This window comes from Lagenorhynchus albirostris, chromosome 5, assembly GCF_949774975.1.
Source record: "Lagenorhynchus albirostris chromosome 5, mLagAlb1.1, whole genome shotgun sequence".
NCBI classification, from domain to species: Eukaryota; Metazoa; Chordata; class Mammalia; order Artiodactyla; family Delphinidae; genus Lagenorhynchus; species Lagenorhynchus albirostris.
In genome coordinates, this window is record NC_083099.1 from 2,009,518 (window position 1) to 2,032,057 (window position 22,540).

General features: G+C 40.7%; 1 protein-coding gene across 3 annotated transcripts in view; it reads left to right on the forward strand.

Moving 5' to 3' along the window:
- NGLY1 (N-glycanase 1) overlaps positions 1–22,540 on the forward strand; it is a 63,111-nt gene that overhangs the window by 1,795 nt on the left and 38,776 nt on the right. For 2 of the 3 annotated variants that reach the window (XM_060149502.1, XM_060149504.1), the window contains exons 2-3: positions 12,856–12,970; positions 17,503–17,748. In XM_060149502.1, coding sequence (XP_060005485.1) covers positions 12,856–12,970; positions 17,503–17,748 — 361 coding nt within the window. Of the gene's footprint in view, positions 1–12,488; positions 12,683–12,855; positions 12,971–17,502; positions 17,749–22,540 lie in introns of those variants that run through there. The other variant, XM_060149503.1, reaches the window with a different exon arrangement.

The window sequence follows — 22,540 nt, forward strand, 5'->3', positions numbered from 1 at the left end:
CTTTTCTTCTGCTTCCAAGTCCAGTGATTTGCTTGCCTCTTAACAGAAAAGCCCCAGGCCTCTTCTTGATCCCTTAGCTACACTGCATTACAGACAGGCTAATCTAACTTATTTGAGAATAGAGGAAACCATCGTTTCTTTTGCTGTTTTAGGAACTCCTTTAGCATGAGAGATAAGCGATGTTGTCTTGATATCCTTTGCTCCTAACTCAGGATCTGACATAGTATTTTATAGGGTGAGTGCTGAACTGAGAATTTCATTTGCAGTTTTTTAATTGTTGGTGTTAACAGTGATATTTGTCACTATACACTGGTGAAAATAATACTTTGGGTTAAGTTTGAAATTTCTGCTTCAGATGATGTTTATCCTATTCCCCAACTAAGGCTCGTAAAGCTAATGAAATTATACAAAGAAGTATATACTAATTTGTATGCACAGTGTACCATGGGTTTGAACCGTTTTTTCAGTTCACTGACTTATAGATAAAAATCAGCTTTCCTCAGTATCTACCTTTCAAAAATCTGCAGTCGTTTTACTGGCATTCCATGTGGGTTCCCTAGGAAACTTGCTTCATTCATTCTTTAAAAAACAATATTTGACTAAATTCGGGGGGACGAGGGGAAGATGGCGGAAGAGTAAGACGCGGAGATCACCTTCCTCCCCACAGATACACCAGAAATACATATACACGTGGAACAACACCTACAGAACACCTACTGAACGCTGGCAGAAGACCTCAGACCTCTCAAAAGGCAAGAAAGTCCCCACGAACTTGGGGAGGGCAAAAGAAAAAACAGAGACAAAAGAATAGGGACGGGACCTGCACCAGTGGGAGGGAGCTGTGAGGGAGGAAAGGTTTCCACACACTAGGAAGCCCCTTCGTGGGTGGAGACTGCGGGTGGTGGAGGGGGAAATGCTTCGGAGCCGCGGAGGAGAGCACAGCAACAGGGGTGTGGAGGATGAAGCGGAGAGATTCCCGCACAGAGGATCGGTGCCGACCGGCACTCACCAGCCTGAGAGGCTTGTCTGCTCACCCGCCGGGGCAGGCGGGCCTGGGAGCCGAGGCTCAGTCTTCGGTCGGAGTGCCAGGAGAGGACTCGGGATGGCGGCGTGAACACAGCCTGCAGGGGGCTAGTGCACCACAGCTAGCCGGGAAGGAGTCTGGGGAAAAGTCTGGACCTGCCGAAGAGGCAAGAGATTTTTTTTTTCCCTCTTTGTTTCCTGGTGCGCGAGCAGAGGGGATTAAGAGCGCTGCTTAAAGGAGCTCCAGGGACGGGCGCGAGCCGCGGCTAAAAGCGCGGACCCCAGAGATGGGCATGAGAGGGTAAGGCTGCTGCTGCCGCCACCAAGAAGCCTGTGTGCGAGCACAGGTCACTATCCACACCCTGCTTCCGGGGAGCCTGTGCAGCCCGCCACTGCCAGGGTCCCGGGATCCAGGGACAACTTCCCTGGGAGAACGCACGGCGAGCCTCAGGCTGGTACAACGTCACGCTGGCCTCTGCCGCCGCAGGCTCGCCCCACATCATGCCCCTCCCTCCCCCCGGCCTGAGTGACCCAGAGCCCCCGAATCAGCAGCTCCTTTAACCCCGTCCTGTCTGCTGAGCGAAGAACAGATGCCCTCAGGCGATCTACATGCAGAGGCGGGTCCAAATCCAAAGCTGAACCCCGGGAGCTGTGCGAACAAAGAAGAGAAAGGGAAATCTCTCCCAGCAGTCTCAGAAGCAGCGGATTAAAGCTCCACAATCAACTAGATGTACCCTGCATCTGTGGAATACATGTATACACAACGAATCATCCCAAATTAAGGAGGTGGACTTTAAGAGCAAGATTTATGGTTTTTCCCATTTTTCCTCTTTTTGTGAGTGTGTATGTGTATGCTTCTGTGCGAGATTTTGTCTGTATAGATTTGCTTCCACCATTTGTCCTAGGGTTCTATCTGTCCGGTTTTTTTTGTTTTTCTTCTTAAAAAATTTTTTTTCTTAATAATTACTTTTTATTTTATTAACTTCATTTTATTTTATTTTATGTTCTTTCTTTCTTTATTTATTTATTTCCTTCTTTCTTGCCCTCCTTCCTTCCTTCCTTCCTTCCTCCCTCCCTCCCTCCCTCCCTTCCTTCCTTCCTTCCTCCCTTTCTCCCTCCCTCCCTCCCTTCTCTCTTCCTTCCTTCCTTCCTTCCCTCCTTCCTTTCTTTCTTTCATCTTCCTTCCTCCCTCCCTTCCTTCCTTCCTTCCTCCCTTTCTCCCTCCCTCCCTCCCTCCCCCTTCCTCCCTCTCCCCCTCCCTCCCTCCCTTCTCTCTTCCTTTCTTCCTTCCTTCCCTCCTTCCTTTCTTTCTTTCTTTCATCTTCCTTCCTTCCTTCCTTCCCTCCCTCCTTTCTTTCATCTTCCTTCCTTCCGACCTTCCTTCCTTCCTTTCTTTCTTTTTTTTCTTTCTTTCTTTCTAGTTTTTCTCCCTTTTGTTCTGAGCCGTGTGGATGAAAGGCTCTTGGTGCTACAGCCAGGAGTCAGTGCTGTGCCTCTGAGGTAGGAGAGCCAACTTTAGGACACTGGTCCACAAGAGACCTCCCAGTTCCATATAATATCAAACGGCGAAAATCTCCCAGAGATCTCCATCTCAACACCAGCACCCAGCTTCACTCAACGACCAGCAGGCTACAGTGCTGGACACCCTATGCCAAACAAGTAGCAAGACAGGAACACAACACCACCCATTAGCAGAGCGGCTGCCTAAAATCATAATAAGTCCACAGACACCCCAAAACCCACCACCAGACGTGGACCTGCCCACCAGAAAGACAAGATCCAGCCTCATCCACCAGAACACAGGCACTAGTCTCCTCCACCAGGAAGCCTACACAACCCACTGAACCAACCTTAGCCACTGGGGACAGACACCAAAAACAACAGAAACTACGAACCTGCAGCCTGCAAAAAGGAGACCCCAAACACAGTAAGGTAAGCAAAATGAGAAGACAGAAAAACACACAGCAGATGAAGGAGCAAGATAAAAACCCACCAGACCTAACAAATGAAGAGGAAATAGGCAGTCTACCTGAAAAAGAATTCAGAATAATGATAGTAAAGATGATCCAAAATCTTGGAGATAGAATAGACAAAATGCCAGAAACATTTAACAAGGACCTAGAAGAACTAAAGATGAAACAAGCAACGATGAACAACACAATAAATGAAATGAAAAATACTCTAGATGGGATCAGTAGCAGAATAACTGAGGCAGAAGAACGGATAAGTGACCTGGAAGATAAAATAGTGGAAATAACTACTGCAGAGCAGAATAAAGAAAAAAGAATGAAAAGGACTGAGGACAGTCTCAGAGACCTCTGGGACATCATTAAATGCACCAACATTCGAATTATAGGGGTTCCAGAAGAAGAACAGAAAAAGAAAGGGACTGAGAAAATATTTGAAGAGATTATAGTTGAAAACTTCCCTAATATGGGAAAGGAAATAGTTAATCAAGTCCAGGAAGCACAGAGAGTCCCATACAGGATAAATCCAAGGAGAAATACACCAAGACACATATTAATCAAACTGTCAAAAATTAAATACAAAGAAAACATATTAAAAGCAGCAAGGGAAAAACAACAAATAACACACAAGGGAATCCCCATAAGGTTAATAGCTGATCCTTCAGCAGAAACTCTGCAAGCCAGAAGGGACTGGCAGGACACATTTAAAGTGATGAAGGAGAAAAACCTGCAACCAAGATTACTCTACCCAGCAAGGATCTCATTCAGATTTGATGGAGAAATTAAAACCTTTACAGACAAGCAAAAGCTGAGAGAGTTCAGCACCACCAAACCAGCTTTACAACAAATGCTAAAGGAACTTCTCTAGGCAAGAAACACAAGAGAAGGAAAAGACCTACAATAACGAACCCAAAACAATTAAAATGGGAATAGGAACATACATATTGATAATTACCTTAAATGTAAATGGACTAAATGCTCCCACCAAAAGACACAGATTGGCTGAATGGATACAGAAACAAGACCCATATATTTGCTGTCTACAAGAGACCCACTTCAGATCTAGAGACACATACAGACTGAAAGTGAGGGGATGGAAAAAGATATTCCATGCAAATGGAAACCAAAAGAAAGCTGGAGTAGCAATTCTCATATCAGACAAAATAGACTTTAAAATAAAGACTAGTAGAAGAGACAAAGAAGGACACTACATAATCATCAAGGGATTGATCCAAGAAGAAGATATAACAATTGTAAATATTTATGCACCCAACATAGGAGCACCTCAATACATAAGTCAAATACTAACAGCCATAAAAGGGGAAATCGACAGTAACACAATCATAGTATGGGACTTTAACACCCCACTTTCACCAATGGACGGATCATCCAAAATGAAAATAAATAAGGAAACACAAGCTTTAAATGATACATTAAACAAGATGGACTTAATTGATATTTATAGGACATTCCATACAAAAACAACAGAATACACATTTTTCTCAAGTGCTCATGGAACATTCTCCAGGATAGATCATATCTTGGGTCACAAATCAAACCTTGGTAAATTTAAGAAAATTGAAATTGTATCAAGTATGTTTTCCGACCACAATGCTATGAGACTAGATATCAATTACAGGAAAAGGTCTGTAAAAAATACAAACACATGGAGGCTAAACAATACACTACTTAATAACGAAGTGATCACTGAAGAAGTCAAACAGGAAATAAAAAAAATACCTAGAAACAAATGACAATGGAGACACGACGACCCAAAACCTATGGGATGCAGCAAAAGCAGTTCTAAGAGGGAAGTTTATAGCAATACAATCCGACCTTAAGAAACAGGAAACATCTCGAATAAACAACCTAACCTTGCACCTAAAGCAATTAGAGAAAGAAGAACAAAAAAACCCCAACGTTAGCAGATTGAAAGAAATCATAAAAATCAGATCAAAAATAATAGAAAAAGAAATGAAGGAAACGATAGCAAAGATCAGTAAAACTAAAAGCTGGTTCTTTGAGAAGATAAACAAGATTGATAAACCATTAGCCAGACTCATCAAGAAGAAAAGGGAGAAGACTCAAATCAATAGAATTAGAAATGAGAAAGGAGAAGTAACAACTGACAGTGCAGAAATACAAAAGATCATGAGAGATTACTACAAGCAACTTTATGCCAATAAAATGGACAACCTGGAAGAAATGGACAAATTCTTAGAAAGGCACAACCTGCCAAGACTGAATCAGGAAGAAATCGAAAATATGAACAGACCAATCACAAGCACTGAAATTGAAACTGTTATTAAAAATCTTCCAACAAACAAAAGCCCAGGACCAGATGGCTTCACAGGCGAATTCTATCAAACATTTAGAGAAGAGCTAACACCTATCCTTCTCAAACTCTTCCAAAATATAGCAGAGGGAGGAACACTGCCAAACTCATTCTGTGAGGCCACCATCACCCTGATACCAAAACCAGACAAGGATGTCACAAAGAAAGAAAGCTACAGGCCAATATCACTGATGAACATAGATGCAAAAATTCTCAACAAAATACTAACAAACAGAATCCAACAGCACATTAAAAGGATCATACATCATGATCCAGTGGGGTTTATTCCAGGAATGCAAGGATTCTTCAGTATACGCAAATCAATCAACGTGATTCACCATATTAACAAATTGAAGGAGAAAACCACATGATCATCTCAATAGACACAGAGAAAGGTTTTGACAAAATTCAACACCCATTTATGATAAAAACCCTGCAGAAAGTAGGCATAGAGGGAACTTTCCTCAACATAATAAAGGCCATATATAACAAACCCACAGCCAACATCGTCCTCAGTGGTACAAAACTAAAAGCATTTCCACTAAGATCAGGAACAAGACAAGGTTGCCCACTCTCACCACTCTTATTCAAAATAGTTTTGGAAGTTTTCGCCACAGCAATCAGAGAAGAAAAGGAATCCAAATCGGAAAAGAAGAAGTAAAGCTGTCACTGCTTGCAGATGACATGATACTATACATAGAGAATCCTAAAGATGTCACCAGAAAACTACTAGAGCTAATCAATGAATTTGGTAAAGTAGCAGGATACAAAATTAATGCACAGAAATCTCTGGCATTCCTATACACTAATGGTGAAAAATCTGAAAGTGAAATCAAGAAAACACTCCCATTTACCATTGCAACAAAAGGAATAAAATATCTAGGAATAAACCTACTTAAGGAGACAAAAGACCTGTATGCAGAAAATTATAAGACCCTGATGAAAGAAATGAAAGATGATACAAATAGATGGAGAGATATGCCATGTTCTTGGATTGAAAGAATCAACATTGTCAAAATGACTCTACTACCCAAAGCAATCTACAGATTCAATGCAATCCCTATCAAACTACCACTGGCATTTTTCACAGAGCTAGGACAAAAAATTTCACCATCTGTATGGAAACACAAAAGACCCCGAATAGCCAAAGCAATCTTGAGAACGAAAAATGGAGCTGGAGGAATCAGGCTCCTTGACTTCAGACTACACTACAAAGCTACAGTAATCAAGACAGTATGGTACTGGCACAAAAACAGAAAGATTGATCAATGGAACAGGATAGAAAGCCCAGAGGTAAACCCAGGCACGTATGGTCAGCTTATCTTTGATAAAGGAGGCAGGAATGTACAGTGGAGAAAGGACAGCCTCTTCAATAAGTGGTGCTGGGAAAACTGGACAGGTATGAGATTAGATCACTCCCTAACACCATACACAAAAATAAGCTCAAAATGGATTAAAGACCTAAATGTAAGGCCAGAAACTATCAAACTCTTAGAGGAAAACATAGGCAGAACACTCTGACATAAATCACAGCAAGATCTTTTTTGACCCACCTCCTAGAGAAATGGAAATAAAAACAAAAATAAATGTGACCTAATGAAACTTCAAAGCTTTTGCACAGCAAAGGAAACCATAAACAAGACCAAAAGACAACCCTCAGAATGGGAGAAAATATTTGCAAATGAAGCAACTGACAAAGAATTAATCTCCAAAATTTATAAGCAGCTCATGCAGCTCAATAACAAAAAAACAAACAACCCAATTCAGAAATGGGCAGAAGACCTAAATAGACATTTCTCCAAAGAAGATATACAGACTGCCAACAAGCACATGAAAGAATGCTCAACATCACTAATCATTAGAGAAATGCAAATCCAAGCTACAATGAGATATCATCTCACACCAGTCACAATGGCCATCATCAAAAAATCTAGAAACAGTAAATGCTGGAGAGGGTGTGGAGAAAAGGGAACACTCTTGCACTGCTGGTGGGAATGTGAATTGGTACAGCCACTATGGAGAACAGTATGGAGGTTCCTTAAAAAACTACAAATAGAACTACCATATGACCCAGCAATCCCACTACTGGGCATATACCCTGAGAAAACCATAATTCAAAAAGAGTCATGTACCAAAATGTTCATTGCAGCTCTATTTACAATAGCCCAGAGATGGAAACAACCTAAGTGTCCATCATCAGATGAATGGATAAAGAAGATGTGGCACATATATACAATGGAATATTACTCAGCCATAAAAGGAAACGAAATTGAGCTATTTGTAATGAGGTGGATGGACCTAGAGTCTGTCATACAGAGTGAAGTCAGAATGAGAAAGACAAATACCATATGCTAACACATATATGTGGAATTTAAGGGGAGAAAAATATCATGAAGATCCTAGGGGTAAGACAGGAATAAAGACAAAGACCTACTAGAGAGTGGACTTGAGGATATGGGGAGGGGGAAGGGTAAGCTGTGAGAAAGCGAGAGAGTGGCATGGACGTATATACACTACCAAATGTAAAATAGATAGCTAGTGGGAAGCAGCCGCATAGCACAGGGAGATCAGCTCGGTACTTTGTGACCACCTAGAGGGGTGGGACAGGGAGGGTGGGAGGGAGATGCAAGAGGGAAGAGATATGGGGATCTATGTATATGTATAGCTGATTCACCTTGTTGTACAGCAGAAACTAACACACCTTTGTAAAGCAATTATACTCTAATAAAGATGTAAAAAAAACACAATATTTGATTTCCCACTAATTTCCTTTGCAAACTGCACACAGTTACTGGTTATGAACTGTATTGGGTGTGATTGGGAAGGGCCAAGAATGGAAAGTGGTTTCTTCCTTCAAAGAAAATAAATACGTCTGGGAGAAAGACACAGGTGTGGAAAATAGCCACAGCATAGAATCTAGAGAACAATTAATTCTAAGACAATGTTTAAGCACTTACGTGTTTATGTGAGGAGATAGCTGGATGACCTAGTGTGGAACAGTTCTGAGAACAAAGGTTTGGTAAGAGAACATGTATTTGACATGATAGGCAACAGAAAGTAATTGTAGTTTCTAGACTCAAAAAAGAAGCATAATGAGAGATTCACGTGGAATAATGATGCGAGAAGACACAAGGCATGGGTTTCACTTCTGAAGCTACTGCAGAGCGTAAGCATAACTGTGGATGTAACAGAGAGAAGAATTGTAGTCAGGGACTGGCAGTCCTTGATGACTGAGTGCCAGGGGTAGAGCTGGTAACGGGAGGAGACAAAATACTGTACCTGAAATAACTTGAGATTTCTCATCTGGGTTATTACTGACACCTGGAGAAACTGAGCGAGGTTGTCAACTGAGGATGGCTGAGTTTGTTGGCAGCTTGTATGGTGGAGAGTATTTGTAATCGAACCAGTGGGTTTAAGTCCCAGTCAACCATTTCCTAAGAATGTATGTAAACTGGGCTTCAGTTTCCTCATTTTTAAAAGGAACAAACAATACCTACATTATAAGATTGTTGCAAAAGATAGAAAGAAATAGAGAATATGGCACATGTGTTGTTTGTTAGTCTCATTCAGTTTTTCATGTTAAGCTAGTTTACGTGCACATGTTTCCCTTGTTGTCAGCTGCAGAGAATGGTGGAGTTAGAGCCAGGGATGCTTCCCAGATGTTCTAAAGGCAGAGAGATGTTTCTGAAAATTTTACATGTAAGTCGCACTAACAGATTTTTAGAAGGACTAGAAATAGTTTTTCAGATGGCCTACAAACCAACTTTTGTCATCAGTAATAAAAATGCAAGATTATAGGATGCACTCACGTACTAAATTTCCATTTGTGAGAACTCTTCCTGGGATTATGCGTTCTAAAGAGGAAGAGAGCTAGAGAATGCGCAGATATATTTAATTCCTAGCATTTCTGAAAGAGAAACATTTAAGCTTTCCTTTTCTGAGAAAAGGAATGCTGTGACTCAGTGGGAGGCTTATTATTAACATGTTGTAAAATCTTAGAAATATGGTAGATTATGACTTTCGAGGTGCAAAGCGGGTGTTTTTCCTACTATTCAGTTGTAAATACACAGGCGAATTTTCTGTAAATGAAACAGTTTGTCTATCTGTGGGTAAGACAGCTAGGAAGGCACCAAAGTGTGTTCAAAGTGATGGTTGCGTGAGGTTTAGGAAGTTTTGCTGCCCTTTCAAACCTCATTCATTCAACATCATCATCCAACAACCAGAAAAAGAAATCTCAAGCTAAGGTGCAAGATAATTGCTAACAAGCAAGATAAATAATAAAGTCGTAGAAATAGTTAATTGTCACCAGAGATAGGGAAAAAAAAAATCGAAGAGTTATAGCAAAAAATATTGAGAAAAGTCTGCACAGAAAATTAAATTAGTGGAAGAAGAAGATCAAAACTAAAGGTCCGTAGGGGTACTTCAGATGCCGCAGGATACTGAGCGTAGTAATGGGCTCGAGGAGAGTGGCCACTCCAGGCTGATGCTGTGAAGCGAGAGGTTCAGGAATGTTTGTATGGCACTTCTCCAAGGGCAGGAAATGGGAGCTGATGGATCCGAGGTCTGATGGCCCTGGGGCCAACTTCTGTAAGCCTTTGAGGGCTTCAGGGGCTGACTTTCACATCAGTCTGTGCTCAAGACTATAGTTGGTCTGCTCAACACATTCATTCATTCATTCATTTATGGCTACGTTGGGTCTTTGTTGCTGCGCGCGGGCTTGCTCAAAGCTGCGGCGGGCGGGGGCTACTCTTCATTGTGGTGTGCGGGCTTCTCATTGCAGTGGCTTCTCTTGTTGCGGAGCACGGGCTCTAGGCACGCGGGCTTCAGTAGTTGTGGCACATGGACTCAGTAGTTGTGGCTCGTGGGCTCTGGAGCGCAGGCTCAGTAGTTGTGGCACACGGGCTTAGTTGCTCCGCGGCGTGTGGGATCTTCCCGGACCAGGGCTCGAACCCGTGTCCCCTGCATTGGCAGGGGGATTCTTAACCACTGCGCCCCCAGGGAAGTCCTGCTCAGCACATTTAAAAAGAGGAAGCTAGGATTTGGGTACCTGGATGTTATTGCCATTTTTCAAAAAATTTTTTTAATAAATTTATTTATTTTTGTCTGTGTTGGGTCTTCGTTTCTGTGCGAGGGCTTTCTCTAGTTGTGGCAAGCGGGGGCCACTCTTCATCGCGGTGCGCAGGCCTCTCACTGTCGCGGCCTCTTGTTGCGGAGCACAGGCTGCAGACGCGCAGGCTCAGTAGTTGTAGCTCACGGGCCCAGTTGCTCCGCGGCATGTGGGATCCTCCCGGACCAGGGCTCGAACCTGTGTCCCCTGCTTTGGCAGGTGGACTCTTAACCACTGCGCCACCAGGGAAGTTTTGCTCAGCACCTTTAAAAAGAGGAAGCTGGGATTTGGGTACCTGGATGTTATTGCCATTTTTCAAATTTTTATTTGCAATATACGTTGAGTGAGAAAAACACATAAATGATATGTGAGGTCCACAGATGTTGTACAAAGATAGAACATTGTTCGTTAGAAACTAGAGAGGAAAATCTAAGCTATACAAAGCCTGTAGCAGAGAAGCTGCTTCGACCCTTTGAAACATGTCTCAAAATAATAAGCTATATCAGAACAGCTCATGTAAGTTTTATAAGAATTTTTTAGTGTGAAAAAGGGAAGAAAAATTAGAAAATTAAGCCCAGTGAAAGATTTTGATTATGTAGAAATCTGGAAACTCTTGGGAAAAAATAGACTAAGATAGCTCAAGCAGTTCTGCACCAGTGGGATATACCATCCTGGTGGTACTGATTGTTTATCACCCTGTGGAATGTGTTGAGTGTCGTGAAAAGATGCCTCATTTACCTGTAATTAGCTTTGGTAAAGGTAGGATTGTTCACTGTTTAATGTTTAAGTGGTAAGAAAGAGCGGCATGCTTATGATGTAGTGTGGTATAGAAGCCAGGGATGTAAACATTTTACTGTGCCCAGGGCAGCCCTCACAGCAAAGGCCAAAGGTCAGTATTGCCAAGGTTTAGAAACCCTGATCTGATACACAGAATAAAAGAGTAAGGCATCTGTATCTCTTTGTGTTTCTCAGTTATCTGTGATTTTCAAATGACCTGCAGTAAAGAACAGTATTTTTAATTTCCAATCCTTTGTGGACCTATAACTTTTGTAAAATGCAATGAAAATTTCATGGCAGTGTTAAATTGCTGTAATAATTACTGAATACTTTCAATTTCTGTACTCCTCATGGATGAAAAGCAAAGTGTTTACAGATCAGCACCAATCTGGACATTTTAAGTAACACTACTTTGGAGCTTTTGTCTCTGAATATTCTGTAATAAACTGGTGTAATTTTTGAAATTAAAAGAGGTTTAAAAAAGTTTTGTGTAGTATTTATGACAGTTTGGCAACAGGAACTGCTTGATGGAAAACAAATGTGAAATTTGTTGAAACTTCTACAGTTAACAATCCCTGTTTTGGTTTTTATATCACCATATCTAGAGAACATGTGTAAGTTTAGGGCAAAGGTGTTTGGTCATTTGCCAGCACTTGGCCACCCCATCATCCCAGACCCCAGGCTGATAGCCTCAGCACTGCTTCTGTGGACCCCTGAGACAGCCTCAGTCTTTCTTAATGCCATACTGATGGAAGCCACTACCATTTTAAGGGCATCAGTATCAGATATGAAACCTACTTATCATCCTGAATTAAGTTCAGAAGGCCTTTTGAGTATAATACCTTGATTGTCTTTAACCTTTTATTTTCTTTCTGATTTTTTTTTTTACAGCCTTTCTGATTTATCAACGTTATTACAAATCTCAAATCAAAGATTTTTCATGTGCTGGTCTCATCTCATGTGTACTATTCAAAATCTTAATCATGGTAAAAGAAATTCATATGTTCATTGTATTTTATTACCATAGTTGCTGTGACAAAAATATATCTTTAGCTGAAACAGAAATTATAGTAAAAACAACCATTGGTCTAGGGAAGAAAGAAAAATCAAGCGACCGTAAAGGTATACCTAGGTTCATGTTTGTCAGAAGTAAAGTCTTTGAGGAGCTGTGATTCATTTGTCTATAGCTTCTTAGTTTCTTTTATTCATTCGTTTCACAAATATTTATTAACCACCATCTACATGTCCATCAGGCGCTATTCTCGATGACTGAGATCCATCAGAAGAAAACAGGCAAAACTTTCTGCCCCTGTCTGGAACTTGCATGGAATTTTTTCTTAGCAACTTAAACACTCATAAAGGTCTCTAGTTTTAACAGCACAGAAATAGAATGTCGCATGGGTTTCCCTTACGTCAGCATTGATATTATCAGCTGTGAAGTTAAACAGTAATGTTGCAGTAAGTGTGTACAAGGTAAGAATCACAAAATCAGTCTGTCTTTCTAGACTGTGCATCCTCTTTCTTTAAAGCTGGGATCTCTACTACCTCGTAGGCGTATAGCCAGTATAAAATGTGAAAAAGAATGCAAAAACATGGTGAAAAATGTAAATTGTTATATATAATCAGACTTTTTTTTTTTTAATCAGAAACCCTAATGATGAAAAATATAGATCTATCCGGATTGGAAACACAACTTTTTCTACTAGACTCTTGCCTGTCAGAGGAGCTGTTGAATGTTTATTTGAAATGGGCTTTGAAGAGGTAAGTATGTTCACGGTTTCTTCTCCACAGTTCATGTACAGAGCATTCATTATAATGTTGATAGATAATTTCTAATAATATTTTTATTGATTGATCATTTTGGAAAACTGTGGAACTAGTTATTTCTTCACTTACTCTACATTGAAAAGTCACAGTCCATCTGCTTTAAATTCACAGTAAAATATAACAACTCTCCCACAGGGAGAATTCTTACAATCTCAGTCCTTTAGAATAGGGAGGTCAGGCATGCAACCCAAGGACTAAATTGTGGTTCTCTTTAGACTTTCAGCAAAAACCTGCTATGTGAGCAAACATGAATTGCTGATGGGGGTCCAACCACCTGTCTCCAGTAAGAAATGAGAAGAGTAAAAACAGAAAAGTTGAGTTTAGTTGCCACGCATAAGGGTTCCCTTCTGTGACAGGAGAAAAGAATCTCAGTGGGTTTTTTTGTTTTTAGGTCAAAAGAAAAGCTTGGTGTTTCCATGTTGTGGAATCTTGTGGCATAGTTTAATTTTATGACACAATGAAAGTAGCTTTCAAGATGATGAGTTTTCTTTATGCATATATGCTTAACCATTTCTAGTTTATGGAATACTGAGAGAAGTCCAGCCAGGTTCTAGAGGCCAAGCAGTCAGTAGCAGTCAACTGGCAAGACCGTAGCAGCTGTTAAGGAGATATGCTGAGTTGCTCTGGGATGTACTTTCCTCCCCGCCTCTCTGCTTCCCTCCCCTGATTCTGTTTCAGGCCTTGGGAATATAGTGGTGAACTAGTTAGATAAGAGCTCCCATCTCACATGGAGCTTGCATTCCTGTAGGTTAGACAGACAGTAGGTGTGAAAGCAAAGATGAGCACAAAGAAGGAAATAAGTCATGGAAAGAACATCATAAGCAACTGTAGTGATGGGCAGCTGTGTAAGGACGAGCGCTCAGGGGAGGCCCCTGAGGAGATCATGTTTGAGCTGGGACCTGAGTGATGAGAAGCAATTCAAATACCTGACACCCTCAGGTGAGCGTTTTTCAGGCACAAAGAGCCACACGTGTGGAGGATCTCTAGCAGGAGTAGCCTTGGCACAGAAAGTGGCCACAGAGGCAGGCCTGGGGTTTGGGGAACTGCGGTAAAGATTGGACTTTATGACGAGTGGGATGGGAAGCCAATGAAAGGTTTTAAGCAGGGAAGAGTATTTTTGAAGATTGCTCTGGCTGTTGGAAAGAGAATATCCTGGATGTTCTGGATGGGGGCAAGGGGTAAAGCAGGGAGGCCGGTTATAAAGCTTATCACGTTAGTCTCAATGAGAAATGGTAGTGGTTTGTCTAGATTCCATGAGGACAGGCTTTGTGTCTGTGTTGCTCCCCATGTGCTGGCTGCTGGGAAAGGAGCAGAGCAGGTGGGCACCCAGTAAATATTTGTGGAAGTAAAGACCGACAGCAGTGGAGATGGGGGAGTAGTGGGATCCAGGATTTCTTTTTGAAGCAGTCTGTGGGACTTGCCGATGAACTAGATGTGGAATGTAAGGGAAAGGAAGGAATCAGGGTGACGTCTGGGTTTTGGTTTGAGCGACTGAGTGGATGGGAGTACTATTCATCAAGGTTGAAAAATCTTGGAGAGTAGCAGGTATCAGGGGAGAAAAAACGACCCGTCTTTTGGATAATTATAACTGATATACTGTTAAATATTCAAGTAGAGGTGTCAAGGAGAGAGTTGGATATATGAGTCTTTGATGATTCAAAAGGAGAGGCCAGGGTGGAGGTATAAATTATGGTGTCATCTGCTTGTAGTTGCGCACAGACATCTGAACCTAAAGAATTTAAAACTATAGATGGGAAAATTGAGAACATTGATGAATTTGTTCAAGGCAATGCAGATTTTTGAGAGTCAAATGACAGGAAAATTAAGTAAATGACAACTGGAGACTGTTGAAGTGTTTCAGTTTCTCATTGTTTCTCATTGTTGAAGTGTCACAGATTCGGTGGAATCATATTTATCTTTCATTCATCAAATACTTGAGTGCCAGGAGGGATGACCAACCGCTCTAGTTTGCCAGGGACTGTCCTGGTTTTAGCAGTGAAAGTCCAGCCCCGCAGAAAACCCCTCAGTCCCAGGCAAACTTGTAAGTTGGTCACGCCAGTGTCAGGTAACAAGCCAGATTGAGCCTTGCAGTAGTATTTGATGCAAGTAGAGTCACAATTTCAGAAAAGATGATCATGCTTTAAGACTAATTTATACTTAGAGTTTCTGGCTGGCTTTGGACTTCACACGGTAGGAAGTAAATGTTTTATCAGTGTTAGCCAACGGAGCTGAGACTGAACTCTACCACCAGAAAGAAACTTGGTGGGCTTTGAGATGAAGTAGGAATCCAAGACCTATCCTGAAATTTTCAGTTACACATTAAAATCCTGGACACCTTTGCGCCCACTTGTCCCTGAGGCTGCATTCTTGTTTATGAAAATTCTGAGGAGGAGGTTGAGAAAGATTGGAATTCAAATGGTCGTGTGACCCGTCAGGCTGGCTTAGTGGAGTAGTTCTTGCTGGGAGCTGCCCCCACCCTCGCGGAGGATAGGGCCTCGAGGGCCGTAGTTTTGGTTGTCTTGGTGACTGGAAGATGTCACCAGCATTTAGCGAGCAGGGACGGGGTTGACTCGCATCTGGCAGTGAGAACTGTCTCACCAAGAATGCGTTGAGAAACTTAGATTTTGTTAAATACTAGAATCCTCGTTGGTTTCTTAAAGTGTTATTGGGTCTAGTGCATTAAGCCTGCAGTTTTGTCCTTTTATGAAAATACAGTGCTGTCGATTAAACCTTTTCGTACAGACACTTCAGTCATAATCATACATTCTTTTAGGACTGGTCCTGAAAAGATGGAAGGGAAGGGAGCAGCCTCTGTCTCACCGGTGCCCTCTCTGGGGTGTGGACCAGGCAGACCCACATGGCTGTCAGGCTCTCATGCCTCTGGCCACGGTGTCGTGTACCTTCCTCAGTGCCACTCCATTCACAGTGTGAGATCAGAGGCCTCCATGCTTGGTTTTAACCCAGGAGTCTGGTTTCTCTTCCCAGAGCTCATCATAGATAGGAAGTGGTTCCTTTCTCCTGTTGGAAAATTCACTGCGTTCCAGTTTGTGCCAATCATCGTGTATGTAATCATCACAACTGTAGAAATGCTTTTTGCTCAACCCTTCAAGCTATTTGTACAGGCTTGTGGGTTTTGATCTCTGTTCAGTCTCAGGTGGAATCAGTTATAGCATAGCGATTAAGGTCATGCAGTTTGAATCCTTGCTCTGACGGTTGGTAGCGTCAGGCAGGTAGGTTATTTAACTTCTCTGAGCCTTCATATTTCCATATGAAAAGCGGGGATAAACCCAATACCTACCTTTCAAGGTGGTTGTTAAGAATTCTTCAGATAATGTGGGTAAAGTGCTTTTTAGCACAGTACCTAGAAACACATAAATGTAGTAAATGGTAGTAGTCTTTTTTACAGCTGTTTTGGGTAATACATGGAGATTGCTGGCCTCTTCCAGCTTTTTCAAAAGGATTCACGTGGAATTGATTTTCATGTCGTGATGGAGTAATATCTTGGTCAGTTGATTCCTGTAGATCTGCCATCACCAGGGAAATAAGGTCATTCTCAGTTGTGGAGTTGAATTTAAATGCTCACAATCTACAGGTTGGTCCACTGCATATTATAACAACTGTGTTATCTCAGTTGCAGTTGGTGGAATTACTGTTTTAGCATTGTTGCTTCTCAACCCTTAAACCTTGATGGAATATATTTTCATTTCACTTTTTTGTTTGTTTTGTAATTTACTATTTTACATTGTGAGCTTTGTTGTAATGTTTACTGTACCTCAGAGCGCTCTGATTATATTATGTGGATTCATTAAATGAATCACTTCTTAAAGAATCAGATTTTTATTGTTTGATGGTCTGTTTTTGTTTGGACCACCTTTGTATTACTAAATAGCAATAGTTTTTCCATAGTTTTGAATTGACCCTCAGGATGTAATTTTTGTTATCTTGGAAGAATTAGTGAACTCCATACACAGACTTCTAGTCATGTAGCTATTCTTAAAGACTTGAGTTTAGAAGATTCAAAGGTTGTTATATAACTTCTTACTGGTTTTATGTGACCAGTGATCATTTTGAATGGCTGTATCTATAGTATCATTATTTCATAGGGAATTTCATGGAGAATAGTTGTATCATATACTATTGCAGAGGAGATAGGAATGTTCATTTTTGCATCTCTTAGGAGGCTTTCTGACTCATTACAGTGTTTCTAAAAGGTAAAGTATTTTTCTGAAGGTCTTTTGAACGAATAAAACAGGCTAAACATTTTATGCTAAGGAGACATATTTTCTTAATTTTCTAGTATACCTTTGCCTGTATTTTTTTAAAAAGTGCCAAAATGGTAAGAAAAGGGAAAGATTGTTAAAATATGATGTGTTCTGTAGTATTGGCTCCATTTTATATATACTGTGTAAGAATGACTGTCAGTATAAAGCAAAGGTTAAAATTTTCCCTAATTTTATAAATTCCAGGGAGAAACCCATCTTATCTTCCCTAAAAAAGCTTCAGTGGAGCAGCTGCAAAAAATTCGTGACCTGATTGCCATAGAGAGAAGTAGCAGATTGGATGGATCAGATAAGAGCCACAAAGCAGAATTATCTCAGCAACTTGCAGCCAGCACCCAGCTTCCTACAGCACAGCCTTCCAGTCCTAATGGGTTAACCCAGCATCCAGGGAACAGTGAAGGGCAGTCATCAAATCCACCGTCCGCTCCAATGGTAATGTTAGGATTAAACTTTCCTTGACTGCTCCTTTCAAAGTGTTGATATAGCAGAAGCTTTAAAATAGGACTTATTCCAGAATTTATGTCTCAGTCATTGTTGGTTCTTATAGTTCTAATACATTCAGATTTCCTGAGCTCTTTTAAACAATTGTCAGATCTGTAACAAAAGTGGGGAAATGGCTGTCTTTTATTTGGACTTTTAAATGTTAACTTGTGACTTATTGTTTCTGAGGCAGCCAGGGTTTTATTTAATTTATCGTTTGTAAATGTACCTGTTGCCGTGGCACTTAAACCAGTTGCACAGATTAGCGTATGTCTTTAACCTAGAAAAAGTAAAGGACTTGCTAGACAGATGTGTGGCCATCAAGTTAGATTTCCTCTATTGCTTTGACACTTCTGATGTAATACCTGCTGCTGTCTACCATGGAATTATTATTTTTTTTTTACCATGGAATTATTAATTCCAACAACCTACCATTATCAGCACCTCAATTCAATAAAAAATGGGCTTCTTTAGGCTTAAGGTAAATAATCATTAATTTACTGATAGTGGTGCTAGCATATACATATATACTTCCGAAGAACTGAAGTCAAATTACTGATGTCTAACAGGCATTCTCGGTATACTTAAATGACCTTATTTAATAGGAAATTATCCTGTTTACCAAAAAATCCCTTTTAATAAAGGTCCTTAAGCATTTTACTCCTAAATTTTCACTGTCAGAAAAATTTTCATGGCTTTTCTATAGTAATTTTATCAGTAGGCAGCTTAAACTCATGTCCTCTTTTAATTTTGGTGAAACACCTGGTTGCTCTCCTCCATACACTGGAACTCTACATCTAGAGTCAGTTGTTAAATCTACCCTTAATTTTCTCCAGCTGAACAATTGGAGAGCCTTTAACCTAACCTCCCTGGTAGTCAGATGATGGGCAGTCATTCCTTAGTGTAGGCTGGGAATACCCTAAGCTTGTCTTTAAAAAATAAAGAATTGAAGGTGGTAGGGGCTGGCAGGGGAAGAGAGAGTGTCTGTCCTTTTGAATAATTATTATTTATTTATTTATTTATTCATTCATTTATTTATTGGCTGCGTTGGGTCTTCATTGCTGCATGTGGGCTTTCTCTAGTTGTGGAGAACGGGGGCTACTCTTCCTTGCAATGCAGAGGCTTCTCGTTGTGGAGCACGGGCTGTAGGTGCACGGGCTTCAGTAGTTGTGGCACGTGGGCTTAAGTAGTTGTGGCACGTGGGCTTCAGTAGTTGTGGCTCACGGGCTCTAGAGCGCAGGCTCAGTAGTTGTGGCGCACGGACTTAGTTGCTCCGTGGCATGTGGGATCTTCCCAGACCAGGGCTCGAACCCGTGTCCCCTGCATTGGCAGGCGGATTCTTAACCATGTGCTACCAGGGAAGCCCCTGAATAATAATTCTTGATGAGTGGTTTCCCAGATTTTTGTGGAGGGTTAACTCTTCTAAAACATATTCTTTTGTGCCTCAGTTGACTTAGGTTAATGTTTAAGTCTTTAAAATATTTCTCCTCTCATTAGCTTCAGAGCTAATGTTTGTTTATACTAATAAACACAGCTGTTGTTTATGAATGCTTCCAAGAAACTGTTACTGGATACTATTGGATCAACTAGTAATGATATTAAGTGGCCGTGGGCATCAGATAAGAGCATATGTGAAAGCTTAATAAACTGTAAAGGACTTAAAGGTTTGCTCTTGGTAACAGTAATTCTTTCTGTAAAGTATCTCAGCTGCTTCATTCAGAACAAAGTTACCACAGAGTAACAGAAAAGTGGGACTACTTAACTCTATTGGGACAGAATAGTAACCCTAGCCAGTCCAGTCCTTAGGACACTGGTTTCCACTCTTTTTTGATTGTACATCTTACCAGTGATAAAATGTTGACTGCATAACCCAATAAGTGTCTATTTACTTATGAGTTACATACTTCTATGGGTATGTGTTAACGTACCTTATACAGGACTCATGTACAGGATTAAAGCATGTCATTACACCTCTGGGTAACAGGTCTTCATCAGTTTTGCAGTTAAGGCTGATACAGGGGCTTCCCTGGTGGCGCAGTGGTTAAGAATCGCCTGCCAATGCAGGGGACACGGATTCGAGCCCTGGTCCGGGAAGATCCCACATGCCATGGAGCACCTAAGCCCGCGCGCCACAACTACTGAGCCTGCGCTCTGGAGCCCACGAGCCACAACTACTGAGCCTGCGATCCACAACTACAGAAGCCCGCATGTCACAGCTACTGAAGCCCGTGCGCCTAGAGCCCGTGCTCCGCAACAAGAGAAGCCACCACAATGAACCCGTGTCCCCTGCATTGGCAGGCGGATTCTTAACCACTACACCACCAGGGAAGCCCCTCGGTTATAGTTTGAGGTCTTTAATTACTTACCAGAAAGGGCCTGGATACTACACTAAAAACAAATTGTCATCCTATTGTCAAAACGAATTTAGAGTTTAGAAGAAAACAAACTTTCGCAAACACATATGCTCTTAGAAGGCTACTGTATATTAACTCTTAACTTCTTGAGTCCCTGGGACAAAGTATCTTTTTCTGTATTCCTTAAGGGAGTTGGGAGAAATTAGAATGAATCTTGTTTTTTATAGCCAACTCCTGGTTCCATGGATCACTGAAGTACACATTTTTAAAAAGTATTTTGTTATTTAAGCTTTTATCACCATTAATTGCTGTATTACAGAGTTTGACAATTATGTTCTCTTCCCTTTCTCATTTTGAGTGGGGATATTGAGAATTAAAATGGACCAAGTAAAGCAGCAGGAGAGAGATTAACAAAGCATGTAACTGCATATAAACTAGACAAATCCTGAGCACTGTTGAGTGTCACACCTAATATATTTCTTTGGTTGAAACTGTATCAAGTAAAATTTGGAAATATAAGACAAGGTGATAGTCATTGATGTTGAAGTTGCCAGTAAGTTTTTCCCTTAAGATATAAAGTACTGGAATATACCGGTGCTCAATAAAGGGTGATGTAGTTAGAAATTTATTTTGCTGCTTTTTCTGGATATTTTATGTAAATGAATGATACACTACATAGTCTTTTGCTTCTGGCTTCTTTTACTTTGTATGTTTTTGAGGTTTATCCATATTGCAGGATGTATTAGTATTTTTTTCCTTTTTATTTCTGGATAGCATTACATGGCGGACATTTGGGTTTGCCATGTTTGCTTGTTATGGACAATGCTGCTATGAATGTCCACATACCAGGCTTTGTGTGGGCAGATGTTTTCATTTCTCTTGGGTAGATTCCTAGAAGTGGAACCACTGGGTTGTATGACAAGTTTATGTTTATTGCTTTAAGAAATTGCAAGCTGGGCTTCCCTGGTGGCGCAGTGGTTGAGAGTCTGCCTGCCGATGCAGGGGACACGGGTTCATGCCCCGGTCTGGGAAGATCCCACATGCCACAGAGCGGCTGGGCCCGTGAGCCATGGCCGCTGAGTCTGTGCGTCCAGAGCCTGTGCTCTGCAACGGGAGAGGCCACAACAGGGAGAGGCCCGCGTACAGCAAAAAAAAAAAAAAAAAAAGAAATTGCAAGCTGGTTTCCAGAGCTGTTGCACCTTTTTACATTCTAACCAGCAGAGTGTGAAGGTTCCGATTTCTCAGTATTCTCATTGATAATTGTTAATGTCTTTTTTATTATAGCCATTTTAGTCGATGTTAAGTAGTATCTCATTGTGGCTTTAATTTGTATTTTCCTAATGACCAAACTGATTTCTTAAATTTGCTGGTTATACATGCTGAGTATTTAGTGTTCTTATATGAAATAACTTCCTGATAACCCTTTATATATTTTTATGCCCTTTGCCTTCCAAAAGCAGGTTCAAAACAGCAAAGACAGTTTTTCAGAGACTGAGCCTCAGAGTGTTAGAAGCATTGTTTCCAATTTTGCAACTTTTTCTAGGTTGAAAGCATGTGACTCTTGAAGTATGATTTGCTTAAAATAAGTCGTTGGCAGTTATTGCACAGTCTAACGTATGCTTTTATTTGATATGTGACTGCTTTTAGAATGTGTATGAAGTTGTTGAGGGCTTTGCATCAACACTTTTATGACTCTAGAAATTATTGCCCATTGTGTATATGACTATATGTGTATATGTTTAAAAGAATTATCATTTGAGATTATATTAGTGAAATTATAAAAATAATATTAAATAATGATAAATAACAAAATTAGTTGATTTTTTTAAATGAAGATTTTTTATTGTTTTAAATTTAACTTTTATTTTATATTGGAGTATAGTTGATTTACAGTGTTGTGTTAGTTTCGGGTGTGTAGTGAAGTGGTTCAGTTATACGTATACATGTATCAATTCTTTTTTAGGTTCTTTTCCCATATAGGTTATTATAGAACATTGAGTAGAGTTCCCTGTACTATATAGTAGGTCCTTGTTGATTACGTGTTTTATATATAGTAGTGTGTATATGTTAATCCCAAACTCCTAATTTATCCCTCTCCTAGACCTTTCCCCTTTGGTAACCATGTTTGTTTTTGAAGTCTGTGAGTCTGTTTCTGTTTTGTAAATAGGTTCATTTGTATCATCTTTTTAGATTCCACATAGAAGTGATATCATATGATATTTGTCTTTCTCTGTCTGACTTACTTGATCCTCTCTAGGTCCATCCATGTTGCTGCAAATGGCATTATTTCATTCTTTATTGTGTCTGAGTGGTATTCCAGTGTGTGTGTGTGTATGTGTGTGTGTGTGTGTGTGTGTGTGTGTGTACACATCACATCTTCATTCATTCAT